The following is a 25,010-nucleotide window of genomic DNA, read 5'->3' as shown; positions in this document are numbered from 1 at the left end:
AATGAGGTGTTTCAAAAGAAATTTAATGAAGCTTCAAGAGATATTAATATAATTTACTCTTAAAAAAAATACTTTTTAAAACATTTTTGTATTGTATTTCAATAAGATTTGTCCGGATACACAACCCAAATACACTTTCGTTATGTATGTCCACAAGATTTTATTTTAAAAAAGTTGGGAGTGAACTAACAAAAACAAGGGTGAGAATGTCAATGTCGTTTGACTTATTCTGGTGGACCTGAAGTACACGTCTGGCGTTTTACAGATCAAGCAACTGTAGTCTGTAGCCCCATATAAAAAAAAGAAAGCAACTATAAATTAGAACCCATGGAATACACTAGACTTTTTTAAAATATTTAGTTATTTAATTAAACCTCTTGCATCTCATAGTTCGGACTTATGAGTGTAATTCGTAAGCTGAAATGTCGTCTCTGATAAGCTTTTTTATTTTTTATTTTTTAGTGTGGTGTATAGAGATATATTTGTGTGGAAGAGTTGTAGATATATTATATAGAAGACTTTCTCTCGTATTTCATTCATAGTCATCAAGAGTTTTTATGAAACGAAAACTTGCAAATTTTTGTACACCATCTTCATTACAAGTTTCAAAAACTTGTCAAACCCATCTTTATACCTGACAAATTTTTGTGGAGCTTGCAAATCCATTGGCATTATCTCTCTCTTTGGTTGTGGGGTGTCTTTTCATTGGATAATTTTTCTCTTATCAAGAAACTTTTACTTATAGACCTAGAATCTTAATGTAAAAAAGAAAACAAATCTTAAATATAGATAAATTTTTTAAATATAAAAATATCCTAAAAAAGATAATATCCTTTTTAATTCTAAAAGATATTCTAAAGATTTAAAACAAATAATAATTCTTAAAAAGATAAACTAAATTATTCTTCTCTAAAAAAATAAAGATATAAGCATATTTTCCAATAGTTTTCCTTTTTCACAATCTAACTAATGTGTTTATTAATAATTTATGATAACTACAGGCAATAATAATAAGTTTAAAATTTAAAGTTTACGTAAATACCAAGGGTGTATTAGCATTAACGTTAAGGCCTTCCAACAGAAGAACAATCATGAAGTAAATAAAAACTTCTACATGCATCTGATAAAAAGTCATCTCAATATGTCTTTCCAATAAAGTTATCTTAAAAAAGTTTATGCTCATTCAACAAAGAATATTCTTTTGTAGAACCGAAAGCTCTTTAAATTAACTTATTCAATATATATAGACTGAATTTTAAAATTATAATTTTCACAGCAACTCACGTTATCTTTTACATTTTTAATCTTTAAAATCTTAAGTCTTCACGAAATCAATTCCCATCAATTTCTATCTACTTATAATTTTTTTATTAAAATCATGCTAACACACGGTCATGGTAATAATAATGTGGTGTTTGTGTTTTACATGTGCCGTTAGATATTTGTGGTGATATATCTTTTCTTGTTTGATGTTGGACAAGCACATCAGTGAACTTGTTTAGTTGTCTAGCGTCTTCATCAGGCTAGAGCCACTGTTGTTCTGCTGTTTGGCACAGGGTCCATTTTTCTTTTGGAGTGTCTCCTGTGTAGGATGTAGGATCTCATGGAAAATTTGTATATGCTCTGAAAGGAAGTGGTCCAAGAAATGGCAAGGTGTCTAATCTTTCTTCCAGTTGTTTGGTTGGTCCACGACTCTAATTTAGGTCTGTTTAGAATTTAGTACTAAAGTGATTGGAGAACTAGAATAGGCCTTACATGGTAGAGATTCCATATTAGATTCCATCTTAAAATTAATTAATAAAATTGTCTAATAAATACATAAGTTGCATCTAAAGATATCACCAACTACATGATTATTTTAATTTGACTAAGTTTAAGTTTTAGACTTATTATGTTAAACACTCATATGAAGAACTTTAGTATCTATATAGTCCTATCCGACTTGAAGAGACTTAACTTGAATGTGTTACCCGAGTTATGTTTTCGTCCCAGGACAATGGTCAAATTTAAGACGTGCCTAAGCATATCACTTTCTCTTATTATATGAGCAATGGTTGAGAGCTCAAGGTCTAATTAATTAATTAATCATATCTTCTTTAGTTGCCTAATATTCAAATCGTATTTTATTTTCTTTTCCAGTCAGATATCTTGATGCCTTATCTAGAAGAGAAGCCTTCTTTGTCCTTCTTTATTGATTGGTAGGTAGTATGGTCCATATTGAACCAGCTTCTAACTTAAAGGAGTTTTTGGTTTTTCAATTGTAAAATACACAGTATTCTACTTAAGAAGTTATATAAGGAAGTTTATGGAAAAGTTGAAATACACAGTATACACTGTATAATCTTAATTTATGCGAGAAGTTTCATTTATTTTACCTCTTTCACCAATTCATTTTTTCTATTATAACTTTTGGTTAAAAGGTTTATCCAAACTAACTGAATATATATGGTCTGAATTTAGGTAATTTTGGATGAAGCTATTGTCATACTAACTAGTATTTTTTTTCCTTCGTAGGGATCAGGACAGGACAGGTCAAGCAATCAGATTTATCAACACGTTCATTGTCAACTATAGCAATGCATATTCACCAAATAAAAGCTATAGCAATATAGGATTTCTTTTTTCTTTGGAAGAATTAGGTTGTGGTAAATGAATTTACATGCCTCAACAATACTGTTGGATAAATGGGGACCGGTGAGTTGCCATTTTACATTTAAAAGATTTGAATTATGAGACAGGTGAATTGAGAGAAGTCAGTTTTTTAAATGAATTTTAATATATCGAGAAATTAGTCTTTATCTTTTAGTTAAGATATATCTGAATGACTACGCTCAAAAGATTTGAATTTTGAGTTTCTGCTATTCAAACTGGAAAAAGTTTATTTTACACATCGAGCTTTTGTAACATATGCGTATTATGTTTTCTAGAGATAGATAAGGTACAACCAAGATCATGGGTTCATATTTATTATTTGTTGAAAATTTAACTTTTCAATATCGATATTGATTTTAGATTCATTTCATTCATAAATGTATCATTGTGTAGGCTATACGGATGAATATCAGAAATAGGGGTGATGGTGATGTCTGAGTTTAGAAGGCATCAATTTGTATGATGTTATTATAAGCTTAGAGAAGTAATGGACCGAACAGGCGAGAGGCGTGATTTTTGAATGTACTATAATAATATTGGTTTCGATGAGGCACTGTTACACAACATGCGAGATGTACTATTCTTTTTGTTTCCTGCATTTAATTAATTTATTCGCCTTTATTTTGCTTCCTTCATTAAATCATGTATTGCCTTTACAGTATTTGGCCGAGCCAGAATACAATTTTGGCGCAATAATTAACCAACTTTAGGACAGTAAACCGAAATTGGGGACACACTTTAACTACCAGCATTTAAGAGGAATACCAACTATAGTGATACATGCCTTAAAAGTTGGCAACTCTTCCATTCCAATCCATGTCTCGCATTCCACTTCTCATAATTTCATTGCACACTTTTCACGTGAGTCAAATTTTTTTGATGGACAAGGAAAACAGGATATTCTGACATTTCGCTAAGGCATTGCATGTGCCTTGGTGTCTTTAGCCTGCAAATTTTGACTAAAGTAAATAGCTAGGAAATGCTAAAATGACACGATAGCTGATAACAGGAAAGGATATATATATATATATATATATATATGAATGAATCTGATTGTTATCGATTATATTTATCCATTACTTGTTTTATACCAAACACCATCGGGAAAAAAACGTATATATATGTTGTTGTTTATAAAATAGCAAACATCATAATCATACTTTCGTGCACTTGTACTATATAGTAGTTTTGAAAGTAAATAACTCAACATCATTCGAAAGGCCAAATCTACATAGCATGAAGCATTTTTAGAAAAATAAAGATCGTAAATTAAGCATGCATGGAGTCAATTAAGGCTTTTCGTTGTGAATGGGTGGCTTCCGATGTGGTTGAGCATAATCCATCTCGACTATGTCCTCTTCAGTGTCACTGGCGTTTGTAACCACTGTTTCTTCATCGTTGTGCTGAGCAGGTCCCAGCATTGACCGGGCATGCCTCCTCTCATCCTACAACCATATGTCTCATCACTTTCTATATCTTTCAAAATCAAATGACACCATATTAATTATATCACTCGATCCCTATGCTATATGCAAGTTATAGTTGTGTTGGGATTAGACCCCTTTGCGCACAACAATGATATGATTCACGCAAATAACAACACATATAGAATTAAACTAAAGATACAAATTTAGCCTTATTCAACACCTGTTACTAATGTCCAGGAAAACATTTCAACAAATATTTATTATCTTAAACTATACTGATACTTCTTCTCACTTTGGCTGATACTTTCTCTGGTCGTAAGAAATTGTACTTATGCCTGACGTACAAATGCACGTGTTTGTTTGAACTGTATAACTACTAGTGAACATTTACGTAAAAAGATTTATATTTATAAATCATTAATTTTGAAGATGCAATAAACTGATCTTTAACCCAATAAGAGGGGCAAATAATTCTCTCATTCAAATCTAAATTATCCAAATTTGTATGTTATTACCTGGCTTGCAAGAAAGGATGGAGAATCCATTTGAAAAGATGTCCCAGCTGCATGCTCACCACTGTCACTTGGTATTATTTTTACTACACAGGGAGATTATATGGTGCATAAGGCTAGGTTGATAGTGGGAAGATGGTAAAATTTATATAAAAAAAAAAATCGCATATAACTACAATATTTTGAGAGAGAAGTTGATAAAATGGCATACAACCTATTGCACCATATATAATACAACATGACCCTCACATATAAGGTACACACATCAGATTCTATTGGCTGAGAAAATAAAGGCAAAGGACATAATTTTGGAACTACATTGATCTTGACAATCAATATTGTACGGGGTGAATTGCATTTTGATTTCTCCATTTTGATTTCATTATAATGTTTCTAATTCCTTTAAGTAATGGAAATAGGCAAGTAACTTTAAAGTTCAGAACCATCCGTGAAGTTTATTTCTCTATTGCCTGAAGCTCGTGATTGTCATGTTAACAAAAGAAAAGGAGATGTAGGTTTGCTCAAAGCTTACAAAAAAAATATCATCATGCAGTGTGTGCGTGTGTGTATTTGGGGAAGGAAGTCAGGGAAAAGATTCAAGAAAATTAAGCACCTGAAGCTGCCTCTACTATCGTTTCCTTCAAAGTGGATGATACACTGCTACAACTCTCACAAGTGTTTATTTCATTATTTACGACTTTCTGTTGCTGCGGTTGATTCGCCTCTAGCTTGTAATTCTTCACAATAGATGAAGTTGCAGTTAATGTCTCCAATAATTTGAACTTGTCTAATTCCTGTAGAGAATCACAAATCTTAATCTCTATAAATGATAATTTAAAATGCTTCCCAGTTAATATACTTGTGTCCCGTACGGAGGAGAACTAAAGCAGTGTAATGAGGAAGTGATCAAAAGAGGATCGAATTGTTGGTATTTGGAAGCCAACCTTATGTGTGGTGTCTTTTATAGTAAGACTGAGAGAAAAAGAACGGGCGGTGCATGCATGCACAGAAACACAGAGGAGAAGGAGCAGAGCAAGAGAAAGATAAGTCATGCTGAGATGAGTTTGCTGGCTCCAAGTTAATTACAGACAGAGCAAGAGTGAAGTTTGTATGTATGAGTAGACGTATAGGGTCAGGTTTTCACGAATATGTAATGGCAGAATAGCAGGTGCATTAAATGCAGGTTTTGTATGGGATGGAGAACGCTCTTTAAGAGAACATGCATGTGTTTGGGAGATGAACCTTGAAAACGAAAATTAAGATATCAAGGGTCCACATTTGTCCCCTAACCCCTTTACTGTGATCATTTTTAATCACTCATCGGCCATCCCAATCACAAAGGGTCTTATATTTCTATATTTTAACTGAACTATAGCTAGCTATTGGCTAGCGAATTAAGATTGTAATAAAAATAATTAAGCTACAGAGGTTAATAAGTAACGACATTGCATTGCATATATTTATGTTGAAGAACTAGTATGTTTCCAAAATTGCAATTGCATGAATTCATTGATTACTTGCTTCTTATGGCTTAGATTTGTTGGACAAGGCTTTTCCGCGAAAGATGGGATGTGGGTGATACATGTTGGATATTAGGCTGGTGAAGTTTGGTGATCTTCTCGTTGCATAAAAAAGATGCGATCACAAAACTGCCTAAGACAAAACAAAACGAGGTTGGTCTAATGAAAGTGAGATCAAGTAGTTTCTGTTTGTTCGAGCTGCATGAGTATGACCAAATAGATTACAAGATCTCACTTTTAGACTAGGATGGAATGCTTTAGCGTGGTAAATTAATGAAAAAGAAAGTAAAAAAACAAAATTGTGTTCCATAACTATAGTTGATTGAAGAGAAGAATGCGTCGTATACTTTTAGTCAACATGTTTAAGATTTCTTTACTTTCATATTAATAAATTAAGTTCTTAAACTTTAAATACATAGATTTAACCTCTCATAACTCAAAATAAATATATATATATATATATATATATATATATATATGTGTGTGTGTGTGATGATTCCCAGAGAAAAAAGACTAAATTCACGTAATTTTTAAAGTTTGGACATCAAATTCATCATATGAAAGAATAACGACCATGATCACGTTTGAACAAAGGTCTAAAAATATAGAGACTAACAACAAATTTTCCACTTCATTGAATTTTATTCATTCCAGCTCTCAATAAAAAGCAACTTGGACTCTTCAGGGGTAAGAAAAATATTATTTAAAATTCTATCGATACTATAAAAATTCTTTTATTTTCAAAAAACATATTTGAGAAATAATTTTGAAAACATTTTCTTTAAGCCTACCATATCTTTTTTTTTTTTCCTAGTTCTAATTCTCTTGCATTATTTCAAAGCTGAATAAGCTCAAGTGGCATAAGAGAATTGAAACACATGGGACCCACAGGGGAGTGGGAAATGGGGACGAGGGGTTTTAGGGACAACGGAGCATGGCTAAACCGTCTCCTTCAACAGTCTTCCCAGCAGCCAAGGAGCATGCCACATGGAACGTACACCATCTGCCATCAGCATTGTCACAATAGCCATTGCTTCCCAAAGGGGCAGATATCTAATTCTAGGTTCTATGTAACATGACAATGACACATCCTTCAGATTCTACTGTCTCCTACATCCATGATTGTCCTTGTATGCTAATTAAATATGATTGTAGTTGTAACTTGTAAACGTAAAATGTAATGGGATCATATGTACTAGTAATATCGTAAGCAGTAAAATTATTATTGTTTTCCATTTTCTTGTGCTTACTGAAAGATAAAGCACATCATCACAAATGAGACCCCATTCTGCCATACACCGTCTCAATTCCCCGCTTCTTGCTTATTCCCATTAACCATTCATCCAGATCGAAGGGGAAACATGTGACCATAAGACCCTCTTGAATTAAAGGAGATATTAGATCATATTCTTATTCTTATACTATTAAACCATAATATATCAATGAACATTCCAAGATATGCACACAATTAAAACCGAGAAGGACTGAATGAGGGAACTTTTAATATTAATCAAGTTCACGGAATTTATATACAACTGTACAAAACATTGAGAGTAAGGTTCTTGACATGAGTACTATAACGAATTTGTCAGACAGATCAAGGAGACCAGAGGTCAAACGGTGTAAATTTATATAATGGCTACTGAATGGAAATCAGATCCCCAAAGGTGTTCTCGCCACTGTATGTAACATAGAGAAATCCATCCTCGTCCTTCTTCTCATCATATATGGCAGACATAATTGCTCCTGGAAAAAGTGAATTATCAAGTCAGGTGATAGGATAAGGCTATTCTACATTACAAATCTAGAGAGTCATATACTGAAAAAGAGTGAACGAGCATATGGTGATACCTGTAGGAGGAAGGACATTGTCCACAAATATAAAGATTGCCTTTTCTGCACTTAATTTAATCCTTTTGCGGATCACGTAGACAAACTGTCCTACAGTCAAGTCAGCAGGGACAAGGTACCTGCAATGCAACTCATTCAGTTTCATAGCATAAGACAGTATAGACGCTTGCCAACTATATAATATATCCACTGGCATAAGACAATTGGCAATGATGTATTTATTACACCTTAAAATCTAGGATTTATTAACTAAGAATAGCAAATAACAGACATTTTAACCAAGCTTTCAGAAACAAAAAACCAATTCAAAATGCTGTTTACCCAAAGATAAAATTCAGGTCCTTTTACTAATTGAAGCTACTGAAATCAGCAATTCTCTTAACTATTACAGCATTGCTAATAGTCAATCATGCCAAATTTGTAAATCATTTTGATCAATTCAGTACACCATCTGATAATCCATACAAAGTGACTATACAAAAGGTGATTTTGATCAATCTAGCCATATGATCTTATGACTATGTATCACATTTATGCCGTGCTTTAGAATAGTTAAACAAACATAAGAAAGTAATTAAATATTTGAATATCTATTGCTTGAAAAATATATTCTGCATGAATTCTAATACAACCAAATGGAATATGAAACAATTTCCACTGGGCATGATATACACATTTATTAATACAATAATAATAAAAACTTATTCATTTGTGTAAGCTTAATTTTGAATTGCATACATTGGAATGGAAATAATAAATAGGGTCTCATTAACCAATGCCCTAAGGGAATTGATTCCTTATGGCACTGGTTAGCATTTGCCTAATTAATATGGTATTTTCCACATTAGAAGGAGGATATAGGCAACATCTTACTTCTTCTTGTCAATACTTGGGATGTCACTTCTTTCGGCCTTCTCCACAATTACCTTCAGGCATATCCAGAGATAATTAAGCAAAAAAATTAGAGATTTATCAATGGCATGCACTTCTGAGTATCATAGCTGAAGTAGGCAAAATGCATTAGTTAAAACGCCATGCCTTGACTGATATAATATAACATGTTTCTACCTGGAAAATTAAAATTGATCTATCTCTAAATGAATATTACTGTCTAATCAAATGGAACCTAGATGTATGACTATGCGATTAACATCTAAAATAAAATAAGACAACACAGACTCCTTGGTATTGTATCATCATAACTCAGAATAACTAGTACAAAGCAGCAAACATAAATACATATTAGGAACATAGGATGCTTCCTTCACAGGATCCATCCTCTGAGAAAGTCCACAAATGTATAGGTCAAAAATATAAGTCATCCAATAATCTTTCTTAAGTTTGAATTCATAGTATAATTCAGTGGACTCTATAATCAGTCACTTAACCTCCAAGATAGAATAGTTCCAAATTAGTCACTTGTACGCAATTGCAATCCAAATTGGTTTTTCTTAAAAAAAATAATCTAAACACACAATACAATTTTGCATGCAACAGAATTACGGACCATTCTCATGAGGAACATAACTATGTTTACAGAATATTATACTCCAACAAGGGAAAGGTAGGAATAGGAACACCTGGAAACAAATTAAAACAAGGTAAGGGGAACAATGACACTAACAGGAACAGCACACGCTTATGAAAAGACCACTAAAAGAACAGAAAAATGCCAAATTAAATGACTTTCATCAAACAGAACGCAGTGAACAGGGCTAAAATATGAAAATCAAAGTAGAAGGAATCCAAATGCATTGATCATTGTTAAAGAAATTTCTGTTTAAGAAAAATTGTTGATGAAGATCAAGGACCACATCTCCTGTAACGAATTTACACAAAAGTCAAGTGTAAGTCAGTTATATATTAAGCTGCCACATTATGACATGAAGGAGACAATAGACAAAAGAAATAATTCAAAAAAGGAAGAATACATTTGAATATTTGATAGCAAACAAGCTTTCACCACCCCAAATATTGAAATAAAATAGGCTCCTCAACCAGAAAAAAACAGATAAAAGAACAAGTCTGCTTCTGCCATAAATGTATACTTCACTCATCACCACAAATTGCACAACTATAGCAAAGGAAAAAAAATTGCAAGTTCTCACCGGAATCCTGTCTGGGTATTTCTCCCTAATCCTAGCAGCCTCAGCTCTTCTCTTCTCTGCATACAAAATTATTAATTTGTATAATACTTAGCAGTCCACGTACACAACAAAAGTTACAAGTAATTGTGGGGGTAAAAGGCAAAAGGTACATACCAAGATCATGTTCTTGTTTGAAGTAGTTCCTTGCCATTCCAACTGAAGGTATGATTAACAAAATTCAATTAAAATGAAAAATAAAATATCCATTGTCTGACAAAGAAAAGATAATTCGGCAATCACTCAAAAAATCAAAATCGATAATCAATCATTTTATCTAAAAAAACTAATACATAAAACGACAAAAATTAAACTTGAGCAACACGAAGCCAGCAAATAATTAGACAAAAACAAGAAGCAGATGGGGAATAACCATCGGAAAACAAAATCTTATATGTAAAGTGAAAAAGAGTACCCTAATAAGTGCGATGATCATCTTCTACCTACCGTGTTTATGATAAACTTCTTTTCAGAGAAACGGAATTCAGAAAAGAGGAAAGGAACAAAATTCCCAGACAATAGTGTAATACTATTCGTCAAACGACAGAGAAGTAATTAAGACAAGCAAGAACATCAAAGTTTGATTTTGATAAAGTTAATTATCGAAGGAAGTAAACCAGGTGAAGGTGGAAGATGAAGAAAACCAAGAGAGAAGTAACGTAGTTGATCACAACTCCAAGAAACCCGTGGGTGGATTACTTCAAGATAACAAAATAACAAACTGTGTTGTCTTTAACAAAAACAACTATTTATATATTTGGAAATAACTTCGATCAACTTTTTAAGGTTCCAAAAACAAAACACGTAGATATGGATTAAAAAAGACTTATATCATGGATTTAATTAGAAATTTAGAATATATAATATATTATTTTCTAATCATCTCATACAAAAAAAAATGAGTTTAAAATAATATTTTAAAAATTATATTTAAAAATATTTCCTATTGATTAATAGTATAAAATAATAATATATGATAATAAAATTATTTTAATATTAAATACTTTCCATTTATATTTTGTAATTAATAAGCTCAGTATCAATCTAAATATATTTTTTAAAAGAAATTGATAAATAAACATTTGTTTTTTAAAATAAATTAAACCAAACACACTTAATCTTTAAAGAGAGAAAACGTGAGAATACACACATATCCAGTACATTAATAAATAAGATAAGGTCCTATTCTAATAACGTGATTAGATTATTTGATAATAATGTACAAATATTTTACAACAACGGCAAGACCTGATCATCGCCACTAAGGGATATGCTAATTGAACGATAATGCTGAGACACTATTAGCATATTTGATTGGTGCGTAAAAAGGAAGAAAAAAAAAAATGACAGCGTTGTTAATTAATAAATTGGAAATTCTAAACGCTTTCTTTGCAAACGATTAGAAATCAGATCTTTACCGTTTATTTCTATCTAATTTTACATATTTCTTCACTTATCTCTCAATTTTTTTTATTTTTTTATTAATTCAGAAATAAAACTTCATATATGTACTTGTAAATTTGATTTCAATTTAATTTGAGATAACTTTTCAGTTTTCATTTTTTAAAGTTTTTAATTTACCTTTTTTTAGTTGCATTAAATGGGGTCATCTTATGAGCATCCTTGTTGGTTGGCCATTCCTTTCGGGCTTTGGCCCACTCCTCCAGAGATCAAGTCCACTTAACAGCAGGCCGAATGAAACCAGGGTTGATCTATTTAAAAAAAATATGTTGGGCTTCGTTCTAATATATCATGGTATTATATCCTTTATAGTATATAAGTTTTACGAAGCGAATATATGGGTGCCACTTGGTACAGGAAGATGCTATTGCTAGATTAAGGGGTTTGTAGTTTGTTTGAAAAGAAAAATTGCTTGGGGAAGTGGTTATGAAGGAGTATAAATAAAGAAAGAAGTGAAGTCACTCCATACTACAATTTTGTGTTTGGATCCTAAACTCTCTCTCGTGTGATAATGGGATAATTAAAAGTAGCTTTTCGTTCATGATGTATCTTGCTCAAAAATATAAAGTTTTCGACATTAATAGTGTGTTTGGATAGAACAATTTAACAGAGAAATTTATTTTTTTAAGAAATTTAAAATGATTTATGATAGAATAGCTTGTTTGGATAGAGTATTTGAAATAAGATTTAATTTTTGATATTTTTATGAATCATTTTGATTAACTAAAACAATGAGGTTTCAAATTTTCTCAAAAAATATAAAATTTGAAATTCTTTTTTTGGTGATGCTAACTCTAACTCACGTTCTTACTTATGACTCTTTCTCGCTCAACACTCACAATTACGTGTGACCAAAGTTTTTACGATCGATGTCAACATAAGTTGTTTTTTGCTGACGTTGGTCAAGATTTTTTTGTATGATATCAACCAGAACTATTTTTTGCCGATATTGACTAAGATTTTTTTTTATATGATGTTGGTTAGGATTATTTTCTCATTAACGTCAATCATGTGAAAATTTTGCTAATGTCGGCCAAGGATTTTTTTAGTCGTTGTCATTCAGGTTTTTTCAGTTGATGTTGACCAATCATTTTTTTAGTCGACGTTGGCTAGATTTTTTCTACTGACATCGGTTATGACTAACTTTTGAGTTGACATCTGTTAGGGTTTTTCAACTGACGTCAACTAAGTTTTTCCAGCCAAAGCTATTTGTTAGCCAATATCAACTAGGGTTATTTTTTAGCCGATGTTAGCTAGGGTATTTTTTGGCTTATGTCAACTAGATTTTTTTAGCTAACGTCGGTTAGGATTTTTTTGCTGACATCGACTAGGGTTTTCTGGCTGACATCAGCCAGAGCTATTTCTTAACCACATTAGCTAGGTTGTTTGGCTGATGTTGACTCGGGTTTTTTCTGCTAACATCAGCTAGGTATTTTTGACCGACATCGGGCATGATTATTTTTAGTTGACATCGACCAGGTTCTTACAGTCAACATCCACTAGAGTTTTTTCGATTGAAATCGGTCAGAGCTATTTTTTAGCCAACATCAGCCAAGGCTATTTTAAAACCGATGTTGGGTAGGGTTTTTTGTCCGACATTGGTCAGAGCTATTTTTTAGCCAACTTCGACTAGGGATTTTTCAGTCAGCGTTGACCAATGATGTTTTTCAACCGACATCGGGTAGGTTCTATTGGTCGGCATCGACCAAGTTATTTTTTAATCGATATTGGGTAGATTTTTTTGTCAATGCCTGCTAAGATTTTTTAGGCTGACGTTGACTAAAAGTAGCCTTGGTCAATGTCGTTTGAAAAGACCCTAACTGGTGTCGGCCAAACAAAACCCTAACCAATGTTGGTAAAAAAAATCTAGCCAACATCGACTGAAAAATAGACTCAATCAACATTAGCCAAAAAATAGCTCCGACTAATATCAGTTAACAAATATTCCCGACATACTTTGACAAAAAAAATGTTATTTGATGTCGACTGAAAAATTATCTTGGTTGATGCCAGTTTAAAAACATCACTGATTGTGGTCAGACAAAACAACCCTAGTTAAAATTATCAATATTTTGTATTTATAAATTATTAAAAATTGAAAATATTTTTTAATTAATATTTCAAAATTAGATTGTTTATTTTCTATAAATTTTAATATTAAAGTTTTATCTATTTAAAATATAAAATTGAAAATTTGCATATGAAGGAAATTGAATTACCCTATCCAAACAAAAAATTTAAAATGAAAAAAAATTGAATTGTTTTATTCAAATAAAACATTTGAAAAATAAATAAAAATTAAAATCAAAACAATTTAAATCCTAAACATTTTAAATTTATTGAAATTTTGAAATTCCTAATCCAAAAACAGAAGGTAAGGCCATTGCTTCCACCACTCTTTCCATGGCCAACCAAATTGAACACACTTTCAGGACGCCAACAAATTGATTCTTAGTCCTCTCCTCCACTTTCTTTCTTTCTTTTTCTTTTCTTACTCGTGCGCGCTTGTCGCCTGCTTCTCTTTCCTGTGTTACTTAATAGAAAACTAATTTTGACACTTTAATTGCCTCTTCTCTAATTTTAATTCATTGTAAATTAGTACTTTTAATTTGCGCCATCACTTGAATTTCCAATTAGAATTCCTAATAAAATACAACAACATTGTTCCATCTCATTGTGTTTACCTTGTTTTAGATAAATAATAGCTAGCTTTTGCTCACTTCTAAAAAGATTTTGAAAAAAAAATAAAAGAAGCAATTATTTCCTCAGTAACAATCCAAACCAACATGTGCAACAGATGACCTAGGCCCAAAAATGAGCTTTTATCCGCCTTTTTGAAATCTAACAACTACAAAGTAGTATTATTCTCATGAAAAATAAACAAAATATTTTATATTCTTAGTTTATATGCACGCTACTAGTCGTCATTGACATGTCCATACCATAGTCAATAGACCAACCGCATAAACCGACAAATTTCCTTCGAGTTACAAAAAAAAAAATGAATGTTACCAAAAGCATGAGTCAATTCACACTAATTTTCTCTTTAAGAAACCATTGACCCACACTTTCAACTAATGTTTCTATGTCTATATTGTTATCAAACCCCAAAAAGACCAACACCTCTTGAATTAACCTATGTTGCTTTTCGTCCTCATTTCTTTAATAGTCAGGAACAAAAGAAAAACTTTAAGATCAAACACGTGGTGAAGGATTGAATCTCGAAAATACTTAGTTTTTCTTCATGAGATATCCCATTATTATGCCAAGTAAACCAATTAATATGACAATGACCATGGACACACCCCCACGACTTTTGTTGCTTTCTCGTCTCAGTAGGTCCTGCAAGTAATAAGATCACCAATGTAAGAAAAAAATCAAAGGATAAGGGGAGATAATAAAACCAGAAACAGAACCTTTCTCATCCAATTAGATTATACGAGAGTTTATCATCTTAAGAAAGGGAAATAAGTAAATCCAGTATAAAAAAAAAAGTAAATCCTTCAAAAGAAAATCAACACATCCACCAAGTCCAATTATGAAGTAGTGGTCAATCCTTCAAAAAAATTATGACTATTATTTTCCTATAATTTTTAGTGTTTTCCTTCAGTTTTAGAATTGTACCTCCCGTTTAGGGAGGGGTAATAGTGTAACTTTTGGTAAAAGGGGTTCATATATCATATTTTAATTATCATTTCCCCTCTCCAATCAAGAAAAAGAAGAGAAATACAGGTCCGTCAGATGGGGAGATAAAAGTTATCGGTATATATTTTGTAAACCCTCACCAATTCCTGACGAAGCTTGTTATTTTGTTGAATTGCATTATTCTTTTCTTCAGCTAGCCTTGAGATAAGAGCTTTTGCCTGCAAAAAAATTACTATAATCAAAATAAAGTTGCTAGACATAAAAAAAAATTGAAGTAGTTATAAGTTAAAAACATTACAGCCTGGAACCTAAAAAAAGAATTATTTCTTTTGTACTGTTAATTCGAGATTGATAAGTCATACAACATGACATGTTTGGTACTTGAAAATATGAACCTCTCCCTTAGATTAAATATTACAATAAATATGAAATCATTAGACCTAAAGGAAATTTTGATTAAAATCATCTAATATTGTTCTTTAGATTCTGAGGAAATAACATCCTACAAAATTTGAACACATCCTAAAGTTACATGAAGTGACTCTAGAATCAACAAAGTACATCACTTTTACGTCCAAATAATCTGCATTATTCCGAGACTTAAATGATTTATATGGTTAGATGCCATTCTTAAACCATGTATGAGTTATTTGGAGAATTCTCCGACAAAAGTAGTGAATGCCTTCAAAAGGGGGAATGTGAAAAAGAAATCAAAACAATCATTTAACAATGACAGAGCAAGAAATTCTACCTTGAAGTCAACATAATTGATGATTACTTTTGTTAAAACTATTAATATTCAAATGTTGATAACCAAACACTTGAGCACCAAGCTAGGAAATTTTCTTTCAATCAACATTGCTCCAAGAAATTAAGAGTATAAGATTCTACCTTAAGTACTCAATGTATATATACATCACCGGTTAACAGAACGAATGACACCACCCAGAATTTCAACTTTATAACCAACACATAAACCCCACCCTGCGCACATACATAGACCCAAATAACAAAGTTGCAAAACAATGCAAGTTGAACAAGTGACACATGTTCAAAAAGAAAGCTCGGTTCTCCTTTGCATTCTTTCTTAATAAATAAATAAATATCAATGCTTGCGGGCAACAAGTTGACAACTAATGTTAGTTAATTAAGAAAGCAACTATTTACAAATCAAAATGCAAGTTGGCAAACAACACATACACTAAAAAAAGATTGCTTTGCTTTACCTCTGCAGATTTTTCTGGACCTTCATGTCGTTCAACAAATGCTCTTGCTACCTGCAATACCCAAAGAGAAAGGTATCCCAAATAATATTAATAGATCTTCTATTCAAAAATAAGAAATGTTCACCCAAGAACAAGTCAATAACTCACCGCTGCAGAATCAGCACCACTAGCATTTCCATTATCAGAAACAGAACCTCGAGGTGATGACCCTTCCTCGGAACCTTCTGGGACTGGAGACGGGGGTTGGGTAGGAGAGACATACACCACTCTCAATTTGCACTCCTCAACCACGTGCCCTACTTCCTTGTTGAACTACAAAGAATAAACACATGTCACATCGTTTCACCCAATGTAAAAAAATTTAAGAATCAAATGAAATTGCAACAGTTAGCAATATCATGATGAATTGTTAAACCATTTCTGCTGTGATATCCTTTGCGGTGGTTCCATCATCTACTTTTACGCTTTGAAGAAGAAACTTGTCCTTGCATTGCATATCAGCCGGAGCATCCTTTTGCGCTTGCATGGTAACTGTAAAATACCAAATATCACCAAGCCATTGATTAAAAATAATAAATTACATTTTTCTCGCTGGCACAAAAGTTTAGGTGTGTTAGGCAAAGAGGCTCACGCGTGTTAAAATAGATCTAAAGGCTCAAAGAGCACTTACAGAATTAGAATTACTTGCATATTACCCACCAATATTCTTGCCCTCATTCACATTGGCAACTAGAATATGAGTTGGTAAAATAATAAATTACTATTAAACAAATAAATGGATATATATATATATATATATATATATATATATATATATATATATATATTAATGCAGAGTATTGTATTTGCATTAGTACCAATAACATCACATGTAGATTGTGGCATGACTACTCCGGTGTTTGGACGAACACAATACTTCTTGGGATTGGTTGTTTTCACCTGTGAAAAAAAAAGAAATCACAATACAAAATTAAACATGCAATAATTTCACGAGAAAAAAAAAATGTTTTGCAAAATCACAATGAAATGGTACTTGAAACAAGATCAAATAAGAAAGCGAGTTGAAATGAAAGGTTGGTTAATTACCTTGAAAGCTATATAGCTATCGGTCTTATTTGACAATATAAGAGAACATGATATCTGCTTCTTGAGCTCAACTGAAAGAGGGGAAACGGAATGAAAATGAAACCTTAGGAGAAGATGAAAAAAAGGGTGGAGGAAAAAGAATAGCGCAAAAGAACGCACATAAGAACTTAAGTTCGAGAGGTTCGATGCTGAGGAGGTCGCCAGTGGTCATATCGGAGCTTTGATTCGATCTGCTTAGAGAATTTGTCTGGGTCTGACGATGACGATGGACGGAGAGATCAAGAAAAGGAAAGAGAATTCAAATGTTAATGCGATCGATTACGACACGCTAAGAGGAGGATTGTCATTCAACTTCTTTTTCTTTTCTATTTTCTTTGTGGTGGAGAATGTGGCCATTTTAATCTGCCTTCAAAGTTCAAACTATTATTATTATTATTATTAACACAAAAAACTATTGATCTTTCCTAATTTAAGATTTGTTCAGGTTGGTTGTGAGTTTTTAACTTTTAAATATAATTTTTGGATAATATACATTCAGTTAAAATGAAGTTCAATTAGATTCTAATTCAATTTTAAATTAATTTTTGTTCAAAATTTCAAATTAAAAGTAATTTTCATTCGTGCTTTTTAGATATAAAAATAAAACATCCAATTCCTCTTATTTGTTAAGAGATTCACCGTGATTATTTGAATTGGTAACATTATTATTCTTACTAGTTTCAATCAATAGCATTATTTTTGTTACAACTCACAATCATTATTATCCTTACTAGGTTCATCTTTCTTGACTTATTACACTCATATTTCCTCTTTATTTTTATCCTACACAAAATCCCCCTAACTTTTATAACTTCATTACACATGCACCCTTACAATGTTACTTCCGTTAACAGAAATACATCACATGCAAGACACATATTGTTTAATAAAATTTTAGGACAAAAATGCCCTCATCTTCCTCAGCACCTCAAATGGTGAAGTTTAGCTTCAAATACTCAATTGGGTTTAACTTCAAACAGTAAAAAAAATAATAACATTTCAACACAAATTGTCATGGTTGAAAGTTCCTTTAAATGGTAGAAGCTACCGCAACATGCCAACCCAAAATATTTATTTTTTTCTCAACCTTTTTTTTTTATTATTATTATGGTTGTTTGAGAATTGAGATGATCAGTTTGGAAAATGAATCCGTTACTTTTAGCAAAAGAGTCTTTTACCAAAACAGGGATATTCCACTTGCTTATTATTCTCATAACTAATTTCTTACAATAATAACAAATGTCCAATCTCATTTCGTAGAACTTTGATCAGCTACAAAAACAAATCAAACAAACTTAAATAAAAAGGCAATAGCTTCACGAAAATGAAGAGCAAAAATATCATAAGCGTGCAGCTTGTTCCATGGGGTCAAAGGTTCCGAGCCATATCCGAGCTCTTCCTTGTAGGGTCACGAATCTCTGTTGCAAACTTGCCCCATGGCCTCCTTCGAATCCCTCTACACATGAAATGAGATTTCTATGGAGTCTGTACATCAATTTATACCTGGGTTTCTTGCAATTCGATGTAAAACAAAGATCTTGTGCGGGGGCGACGATGTGATGGAGTCGAAGCAGGTGAGGAGGTCAGATCCTTTGCGGCGGCAGTGGCCGCGTTGAAACTAAAGCTCGTGCGACGGACCTTAAGCACAATCATGAGAGGCCAGATCTACAGCGAGGAGGTCAGACCTAATGGCGAGGATGTCAGATCAGGCACGGTAGAGGAGCGGCGGAGGGTGGTGGTGGTTATTGTGGAGGGGTGCAACATGGAGGAGGATTGAGTGGGAGGACTTTTTGGACATTTCGCTACAAATTTAACACCGTTACTGACTGTGATGATTCGGGAGGCAAAAGAAGTGTATTTTAATTGAAGGGATATGATTGTAAAAAATCTTTAAGTAAAAGGACGGTCAATGTAATTTGTTGTTATTATTAGCATTCTTATCATTATTATTGTTATACTCATCTTAAATTTCACCTCAATCAACACTAACATTTTCATCACCCAAATACTATTATCAAAACTTCAAATAAAATCATTATTATTACCTCAACATTAATCATTATCATTATTATTTTTATTATCTCCTACAATCAATATGACTGTTTCCAACATAATATTTATTGTTATTACAATTGTTTGTTGTCACTATAAATTTTTTTATTATTTTATCATTTTTACTTGATAATATTGTTATTATTTAATAATTATTTTATCATAAGATGACCCAATCAATCGATATCATTATTATCATTTAACAATTAGCATCACCATTATTATTTATTATCATTATCGTAGTTTGTATTTACTGTTTTAAAATATATATATTCTGTTTATTTTGTTTATTGTTCTATTATGTCTCATCTAGTTGAAGATTCATATTTTTAAGACATAAAAATCAGTTGATTTTGTTTATCTTCATAAAACTTTTTTTATACACGTAGTGAAGACAAACAGGCATATTTAATAAATTGTATTTTTTTTTATAATTTTGTACACCAATATCCTCAATCGTACTGTATTCGTGTTTGTCACCAAGAAATATATTCCTGCATTTAAATTTATTTTATTTCTTCTTTTTGCACGACAACAATTCTTTGGTAGAGTTTTGTACAACAACCATGTTAGGATATTAATATTGCAGAGTCTGCTGAACTTTAATCTAATAATATACAAGTGAAATTGAGGGGAAAAAATCAATTAACTCACTGCAACAGTGTTAACGGTAGCCACTTTTACATTTTTGGTCGTTCCTCATGTTGTGCATGTTCTATCAAGGCCTGAAAGAGAAGAAGAAACGGTGTAAAACACATGCTCATTTCACATTGCTAGAACCTCGAGGAAACATTCATCAATGTGTTTTTTATCTCACCATCTTGGTGTCCTGAAGTACATCTTCCAGTGTCTTGATTTTCTGCTACATGCATAAGTAGTATTAGCAAAAATTCCTAAGCATTTTGGATTTCCTTGGTTTAACTTTAACAAGGAATTAATCATTAATTATGTGAAAACTCACATTCTTGATGTCTCCAAGACTAGCTTCAAGGCAATCAATTTTTTGCAATGCTAATCTACAAGAACATGCCGAGTCAGATCCCGCACATGCTGCTTCCTCAAGTAGACTGAGAGAATTGCCATCTTTGTTTTGCATATCAACCTGCATTTCATTATTTATTTTTAAGCAACAGTGTCCATATCATTGGTAGAACAAAAGTGGATAAATAATTCATTAATTCATCACCTTTTTGGGCATCGAGGAATCTTCTATATCCACATCACCATCTTCGCTTTTACCATCAATCTCTTCTCTCAAATTAACAACCTACATTGTCAATGAGACGTGCTCCTCTCAACAGTTATTTCTAGATTATAAATTGACAATTAAATTCAGAGTGTTGAAAAACTAAGAAATTTCGTTCACGATACTGTACGTCAAACCTGAATCATTTCTAACACTTCTGGATTTTTCCAGGGCCCTCGATCACTCATCAGACAACCTCCATAATCAGAACATGTGCAATTACCACCCAGAAAAGTTGGCAAATTACTGTAAAATCCGACAATCAAATCTAAGAGTTTCACTAAGTGTAGAATGTTACAAACACATTTACTAGTCAAACACATTCCTACTAGACACTAAGTACCGGTACACATTAAGTACACTTGGGACATAGTTAGGTATTACACAGGTCCTAACTAAACCATTTTCCTTTCAAAAAGTGACAGTTTCTATCAAAATTTAGGTAATTTTCGCCAATCTTTCAATTTTTTTCTTGTTTGTTTCTCTATTTAATTAAACTCATTCATCTTATGAAAAGTTATTAATTTCTTTCATTATAGATATTCTCATAATAATATTCACATTTTATAATCTATTTATATCATTTAGAAATTGTATTATCATGTGTACTTTAATTTCTGAAATTTGCATATTCTGCACACGTGTGGATTTTCTGCAATCACAAAAGGGACTGCATGAAATCCTAGAAATTAAAATTAAATTATATACATAAAATAACTAAATAAAATATAACTAAAAATTTAGAGTATTGGATGGTGACTGGACCATGTAGTTACTTTTTAAATGCAGGGAATCTTGGTCCGTCCCTGAGTAACTGGGTACCCTACTCGTATTCATGCAGGTTGATACTATAAAAAAGGAAAAATAGAATCGTGGCAAAAGGATGCAGAAGTCACGTTACCTTGAATCAATAGCCTCAAGCAGGACACTGAGATAATTGAAACCTAACACCTGAAACATCAATCTTACAGGTTCAATATAAGCCGAATATGTCAATACAGTATGTGCAACTTCATTGTATCTGATAATGAAATAATATGTAGTTTCAATGATTCGTACATGAATTTTTGCCACTGTGCGTACATCTAGGAATGTCTTTACTGCTTTCCACAGCATCCTAAACCCAGATCCGGCATTAATAATAAAGAGCTGATTTAGAGTCTAAAAGAACAAAAATGATCAATGTTAATTAATTGCTCACGGATAAACTCAACATTTATGAAGCTCTTCTCCATCTTGCATGATTAAAAAATCTTAGCAAACTGTTTTGAGTACAAAATCTTAGCAAACTTGTCTTATCATCAGATAAGTGACCTCCAATTTCACACCTCACAAGCATATCATATCCAAATCATCTGCATATGAGCTACAATCTAAGAAAATACCTCAGGATAGTAACAGCTATCGATTTTCTGAATTTCCATAAAGAGGTATCTTGCAGGCTTTGAGAAATTAGATATTCCCTGGAAGAATACAACCAATTAACCAAATAATCGTTTCAGTATTTAGATAGCTTATAATATATATAGATATGGACCGCTCTAAAGTGAAGTGAACCTAGATAAACCATAAAAAGGTTTCATTTTGGATAGTTTTTATAAAAGATCTATTTTCCTCTGGTAAATGTAGCAACTAGCAAGTTGGACAGGAAAATGGCTAGCAATTGAGTTCTAATAAAAAGGAAAAATATATAGAAAAATGTGCTTACTACTCCGTTGACATCCAAGATACTTGTAGTGGATGCTATGTGCCTTTTAGCAGCTAGTGAACATGCAGGGAATCTTACTTTGAGAGTTTTTTCTTGCTCTGACACATGATGTTTGATAAACCTTTCAAATGTGGTTACTTGCCCCAGTTTGTTAAGGTCTACCATCCCAATTCTCTCAATATACACGGGTCTGCCGTATCTATCAACTCCGTGGTATCCATGAGGATAGCATTTCTTCACTTCATCGTACTCCGTGAAATTGAATTCCTGAATATGTGCCAGAGTGTGAAGCCCAAATATAAGTCAAACTCAACGGTGTTGGTAGCATCATTATTGAACTGAATGGTAGCTAGCATGAATGCACAAAGTTAAAGAACTTGGTGATTTTACATTAATATGAAGAGGTGAAGAACATCTAAATTCATTGATAAAATTTTCAATGAGTATATGTAGGATTAAAAATTATGAAATAAAAGGGATCAAACATATCACAAGTTGAAATTAACTAGTACATCTCAATCCTGTTTTTTTAAGTCAATAGATGAGGAACTTTAAGTACACCTCAACACGATTGATAGACTTCAGAAGAGCTTTATATTACGACTATAACTATAATCAGCATATACGATTCTGGATAATCCAACATTGAACGAAACAGAAATTTCAAGACCTTTGAAAGCACGTCCACTCGAAAATCCTTGCGCCATTTGAGATAGTTTTGAAACATCTCTTTGGATTTTAACATGTCGAAATCCCTCATGCGCAGAAACCTCACATCAAAGGCGATGCGGTTAGAAAATCAACTCTGCAATTAAACTTGTCATAGAATAACAGCAAGAGACATACGTATGTACCTTAGAAGAGTATGATAATCATCGTGTTTGGGTGGCAAGAGACCTTCTCGTAAAAGCATTTGGCGAAAAGACTCAACAATTTGTTTATCCTTAGGATCACGAGCTCCTTCTAGAATCATTATAAGGCTTTTAGTCTTCCTAAATTTCATGAGCGGGTAAGACAATAATGATTTGATAGGGGACGAAGTCTTTTTCCCTGCTGCTGAATTCAGATCCCAGTGCGTTTCAATAGGAGGATGAAAACTTTTGGTTCTACTTTTACCACTACTACTACTACTACCACCACCAATATCAAACCTCAATCCCTGAAAACCAGAACATGACTCTTCTTCTCCATCACCTCTTCCTATAATCACGTCCCTGTCTCCTGGCTCCGCCATTTGTTAACTGAAAACGTGCATTCATATATACAAATCTATTCAATATAGACACCTTGCATGCCTTCAAATTAAACTGTTAGCAGAAATTGATTGTGTCACAATAAAATCGGAATTGTAGCATCAAAATATATACGTTTAAAATCCTATACCTCTCACAAATGAAAATCATAATTGATGGCCATTTTTTAACAGTAGAATTTTCACCACTACTTTAGGGTGGACAAAACGACATTATATACGAAGATCAAAATTAATCCTAATTAATTTTATACGAACCGTGTGTCAGGATGCAGGAGCAAAAAAGTGAGTGTAAAAGAAGTTAAATTCCGAGTGAAAATTGGAATCAGATGGACAATAATGTGCAATTTTGGTTCTGATTCTAAGAGAAGGAAGGAATTGTGAAACAGTAGAAATAGGATATGATGTAATTAATGCATGTAACAAAAGCAGCACTTAGGAGGAAGAGAGTGGTGTTTGATGTACAAAGCACTGGCTCGCTGGGGAAGGATCGAATTGGAATGATTTGTGTTCCAAGAAACCGCGAAAACCAAACAAAGGAAGTTCGGTATCCCATTTTTTTAACTATATCGGACTAGACTGTGCCTTTTACGCAACTAATAAATTTATATTTTTCTTTTTAAGTACTTCTACTTCTGCAATTCTATTTCTACTTATAAACTGGTTTCGAAAGTAATGAATAGTTGTCAGTAACTATTTTTTCCCCTTAAAATTTGAACCTGTGGACATTTATTCTCACCTGAATAATCCAATAAAAATTGTCATTTATTTTATTATAGTCACTACAGTTATTAATAATTTTTCAACAATGTCTTTTTTAGAACTTATTTATTAAGTTCATTGAAACTATTTTATCTCTCGAACAAATTTTTAATGTTAGAAACAATTTATTATTCTCTCTTGTTGAACATTTAACATTCAAACTGAAATTGTAATCTTTTCTAAATCAAACCTGTGACAATATATAGGTCCTCACATGATTAATTTACGGAAATTTCACTGAATGTATGCTTTAAATACATGTCTTCTTCAAATGCCTTCACCGTTTTGTTTTAAATATATGTCTTATTGTGATGAAGTTATTGGTGTGACTAATTCCGGATTCAGTTCTTTTAAGTACGATTTTGAATTCGAATATTATATATTAAAAAAAAATATAATCGAAAGAAGTGAGGATATTATGGTGAAT

The 25,010-nt window shown here is 32.3% G+C and overlaps 4 protein-coding genes across 6 annotated transcripts; all 4 read right to left on the bottom strand.

Annotated features, from left to right (window-relative positions):
* Positions 1-3,769: 3,769 nt before the first annotated feature.
* On the bottom strand, positions 3,770-5,690 carry LOC114405854. The gene is made up of 4 exons (XM_028368368.1): positions 5,536-5,690; positions 5,205-5,385; positions 4,595-4,677; positions 3,770-4,097 (listed from the first exon to the last, which is right to left on the bottom strand). The coding sequence occupies exons 1-4, from the start codon at positions 5,641-5,643 to the stop codon at positions 3,942-3,944; spliced, it is 528 nt and encodes a 175-aa protein (XP_028224169.1). The 5' UTR covers positions 5,644-5,690; the 3' UTR covers positions 3,770-3,941.
* A 1,889-nt stretch (positions 5,691-7,579) lies between these two features.
* Positions 7,580-10,835, bottom strand: LOC114423795 (autophagy-related protein 8f-like). Of its 3 annotated transcripts, none has more exons than XM_028390701.1 (6): positions 10,724-10,835; positions 10,224-10,265; positions 10,071-10,126; positions 8,836-8,888; positions 7,963-8,081; positions 7,580-7,857 (listed from the first exon to the last, which is right to left on the bottom strand). In XM_028390701.1, the coding sequence occupies exons 2-6, from the start codon at positions 10,258-10,260 to the stop codon at positions 7,751-7,753; spliced, it is 372 nt and encodes a 123-aa protein (XP_028246502.1). In that variant the 5' UTR covers positions 10,261-10,265; positions 10,724-10,835; the 3' UTR covers positions 7,580-7,750. The 3 variants fall into 3 exon arrangements, with proteins under 3 accessions (XP_028246502.1, XP_028246493.1, XP_028246483.1); XM_028390692.1 differs by having other exon boundaries at positions 10,522-10,832; XM_028390682.1 differs by having other exon boundaries at positions 10,554-10,831.
* Positions 10,836-14,595: 3,760 nt separating this feature from the next.
* LOC114423785 (vesicle-associated protein 1-2-like) lies at positions 14,596-17,902 on the bottom strand. The gene is made up of 8 exons (XM_028390671.1): positions 17,684-17,902; positions 17,525-17,595; positions 17,296-17,377; positions 16,854-16,969; positions 16,586-16,750; positions 16,439-16,489; positions 15,353-15,430; positions 14,596-14,909 (listed from the first exon to the last, which is right to left on the bottom strand). The coding sequence occupies exons 1-8, from the start codon at positions 17,733-17,735 to the stop codon at positions 14,799-14,801; spliced, it is 726 nt and encodes a 241-aa protein (XP_028246472.1). The 5' UTR covers positions 17,736-17,902; the 3' UTR covers positions 14,596-14,798.
* Positions 17,903-20,091: 2,189 nt separating this feature from the next.
* Positions 20,092-24,321, bottom strand: LOC114423777 (phosphatidylinositol/phosphatidylcholine transfer protein SFH11-like). The gene is made up of 12 exons (XM_028390659.1): positions 23,953-24,321; positions 23,424-23,810; positions 23,240-23,339; positions 22,570-22,836; positions 22,247-22,324; positions 21,921-22,022; positions 21,763-21,812; positions 20,999-21,107; positions 20,802-20,882; positions 20,577-20,717; positions 20,433-20,474; positions 20,092-20,340 (listed from the first exon to the last, which is right to left on the bottom strand). Exons 2-12 carry the CDS (start codon positions 23,801-23,803, stop codon positions 20,296-20,298), a joined length of 1,395 nt encoding a protein of 464 aa, XP_028246460.1. The 5' UTR covers positions 23,804-23,810; positions 23,953-24,321; the 3' UTR covers positions 20,092-20,295.
* Positions 24,322-25,010: the final 689 nt, after the last annotated feature.

This window comes from Glycine soja, chromosome 1 (assembly GCF_004193775.1).
Source record: "Glycine soja cultivar W05 chromosome 1, ASM419377v2, whole genome shotgun sequence".
Lineage (NCBI taxonomy): Eukaryota > Viridiplantae > Streptophyta > Magnoliopsida > Fabales > Fabaceae > Glycine > Glycine soja.
Note: the sequence above shows the minus strand (reverse complement) of the source record. Positions and strands in the feature narration are given on the sequence as shown.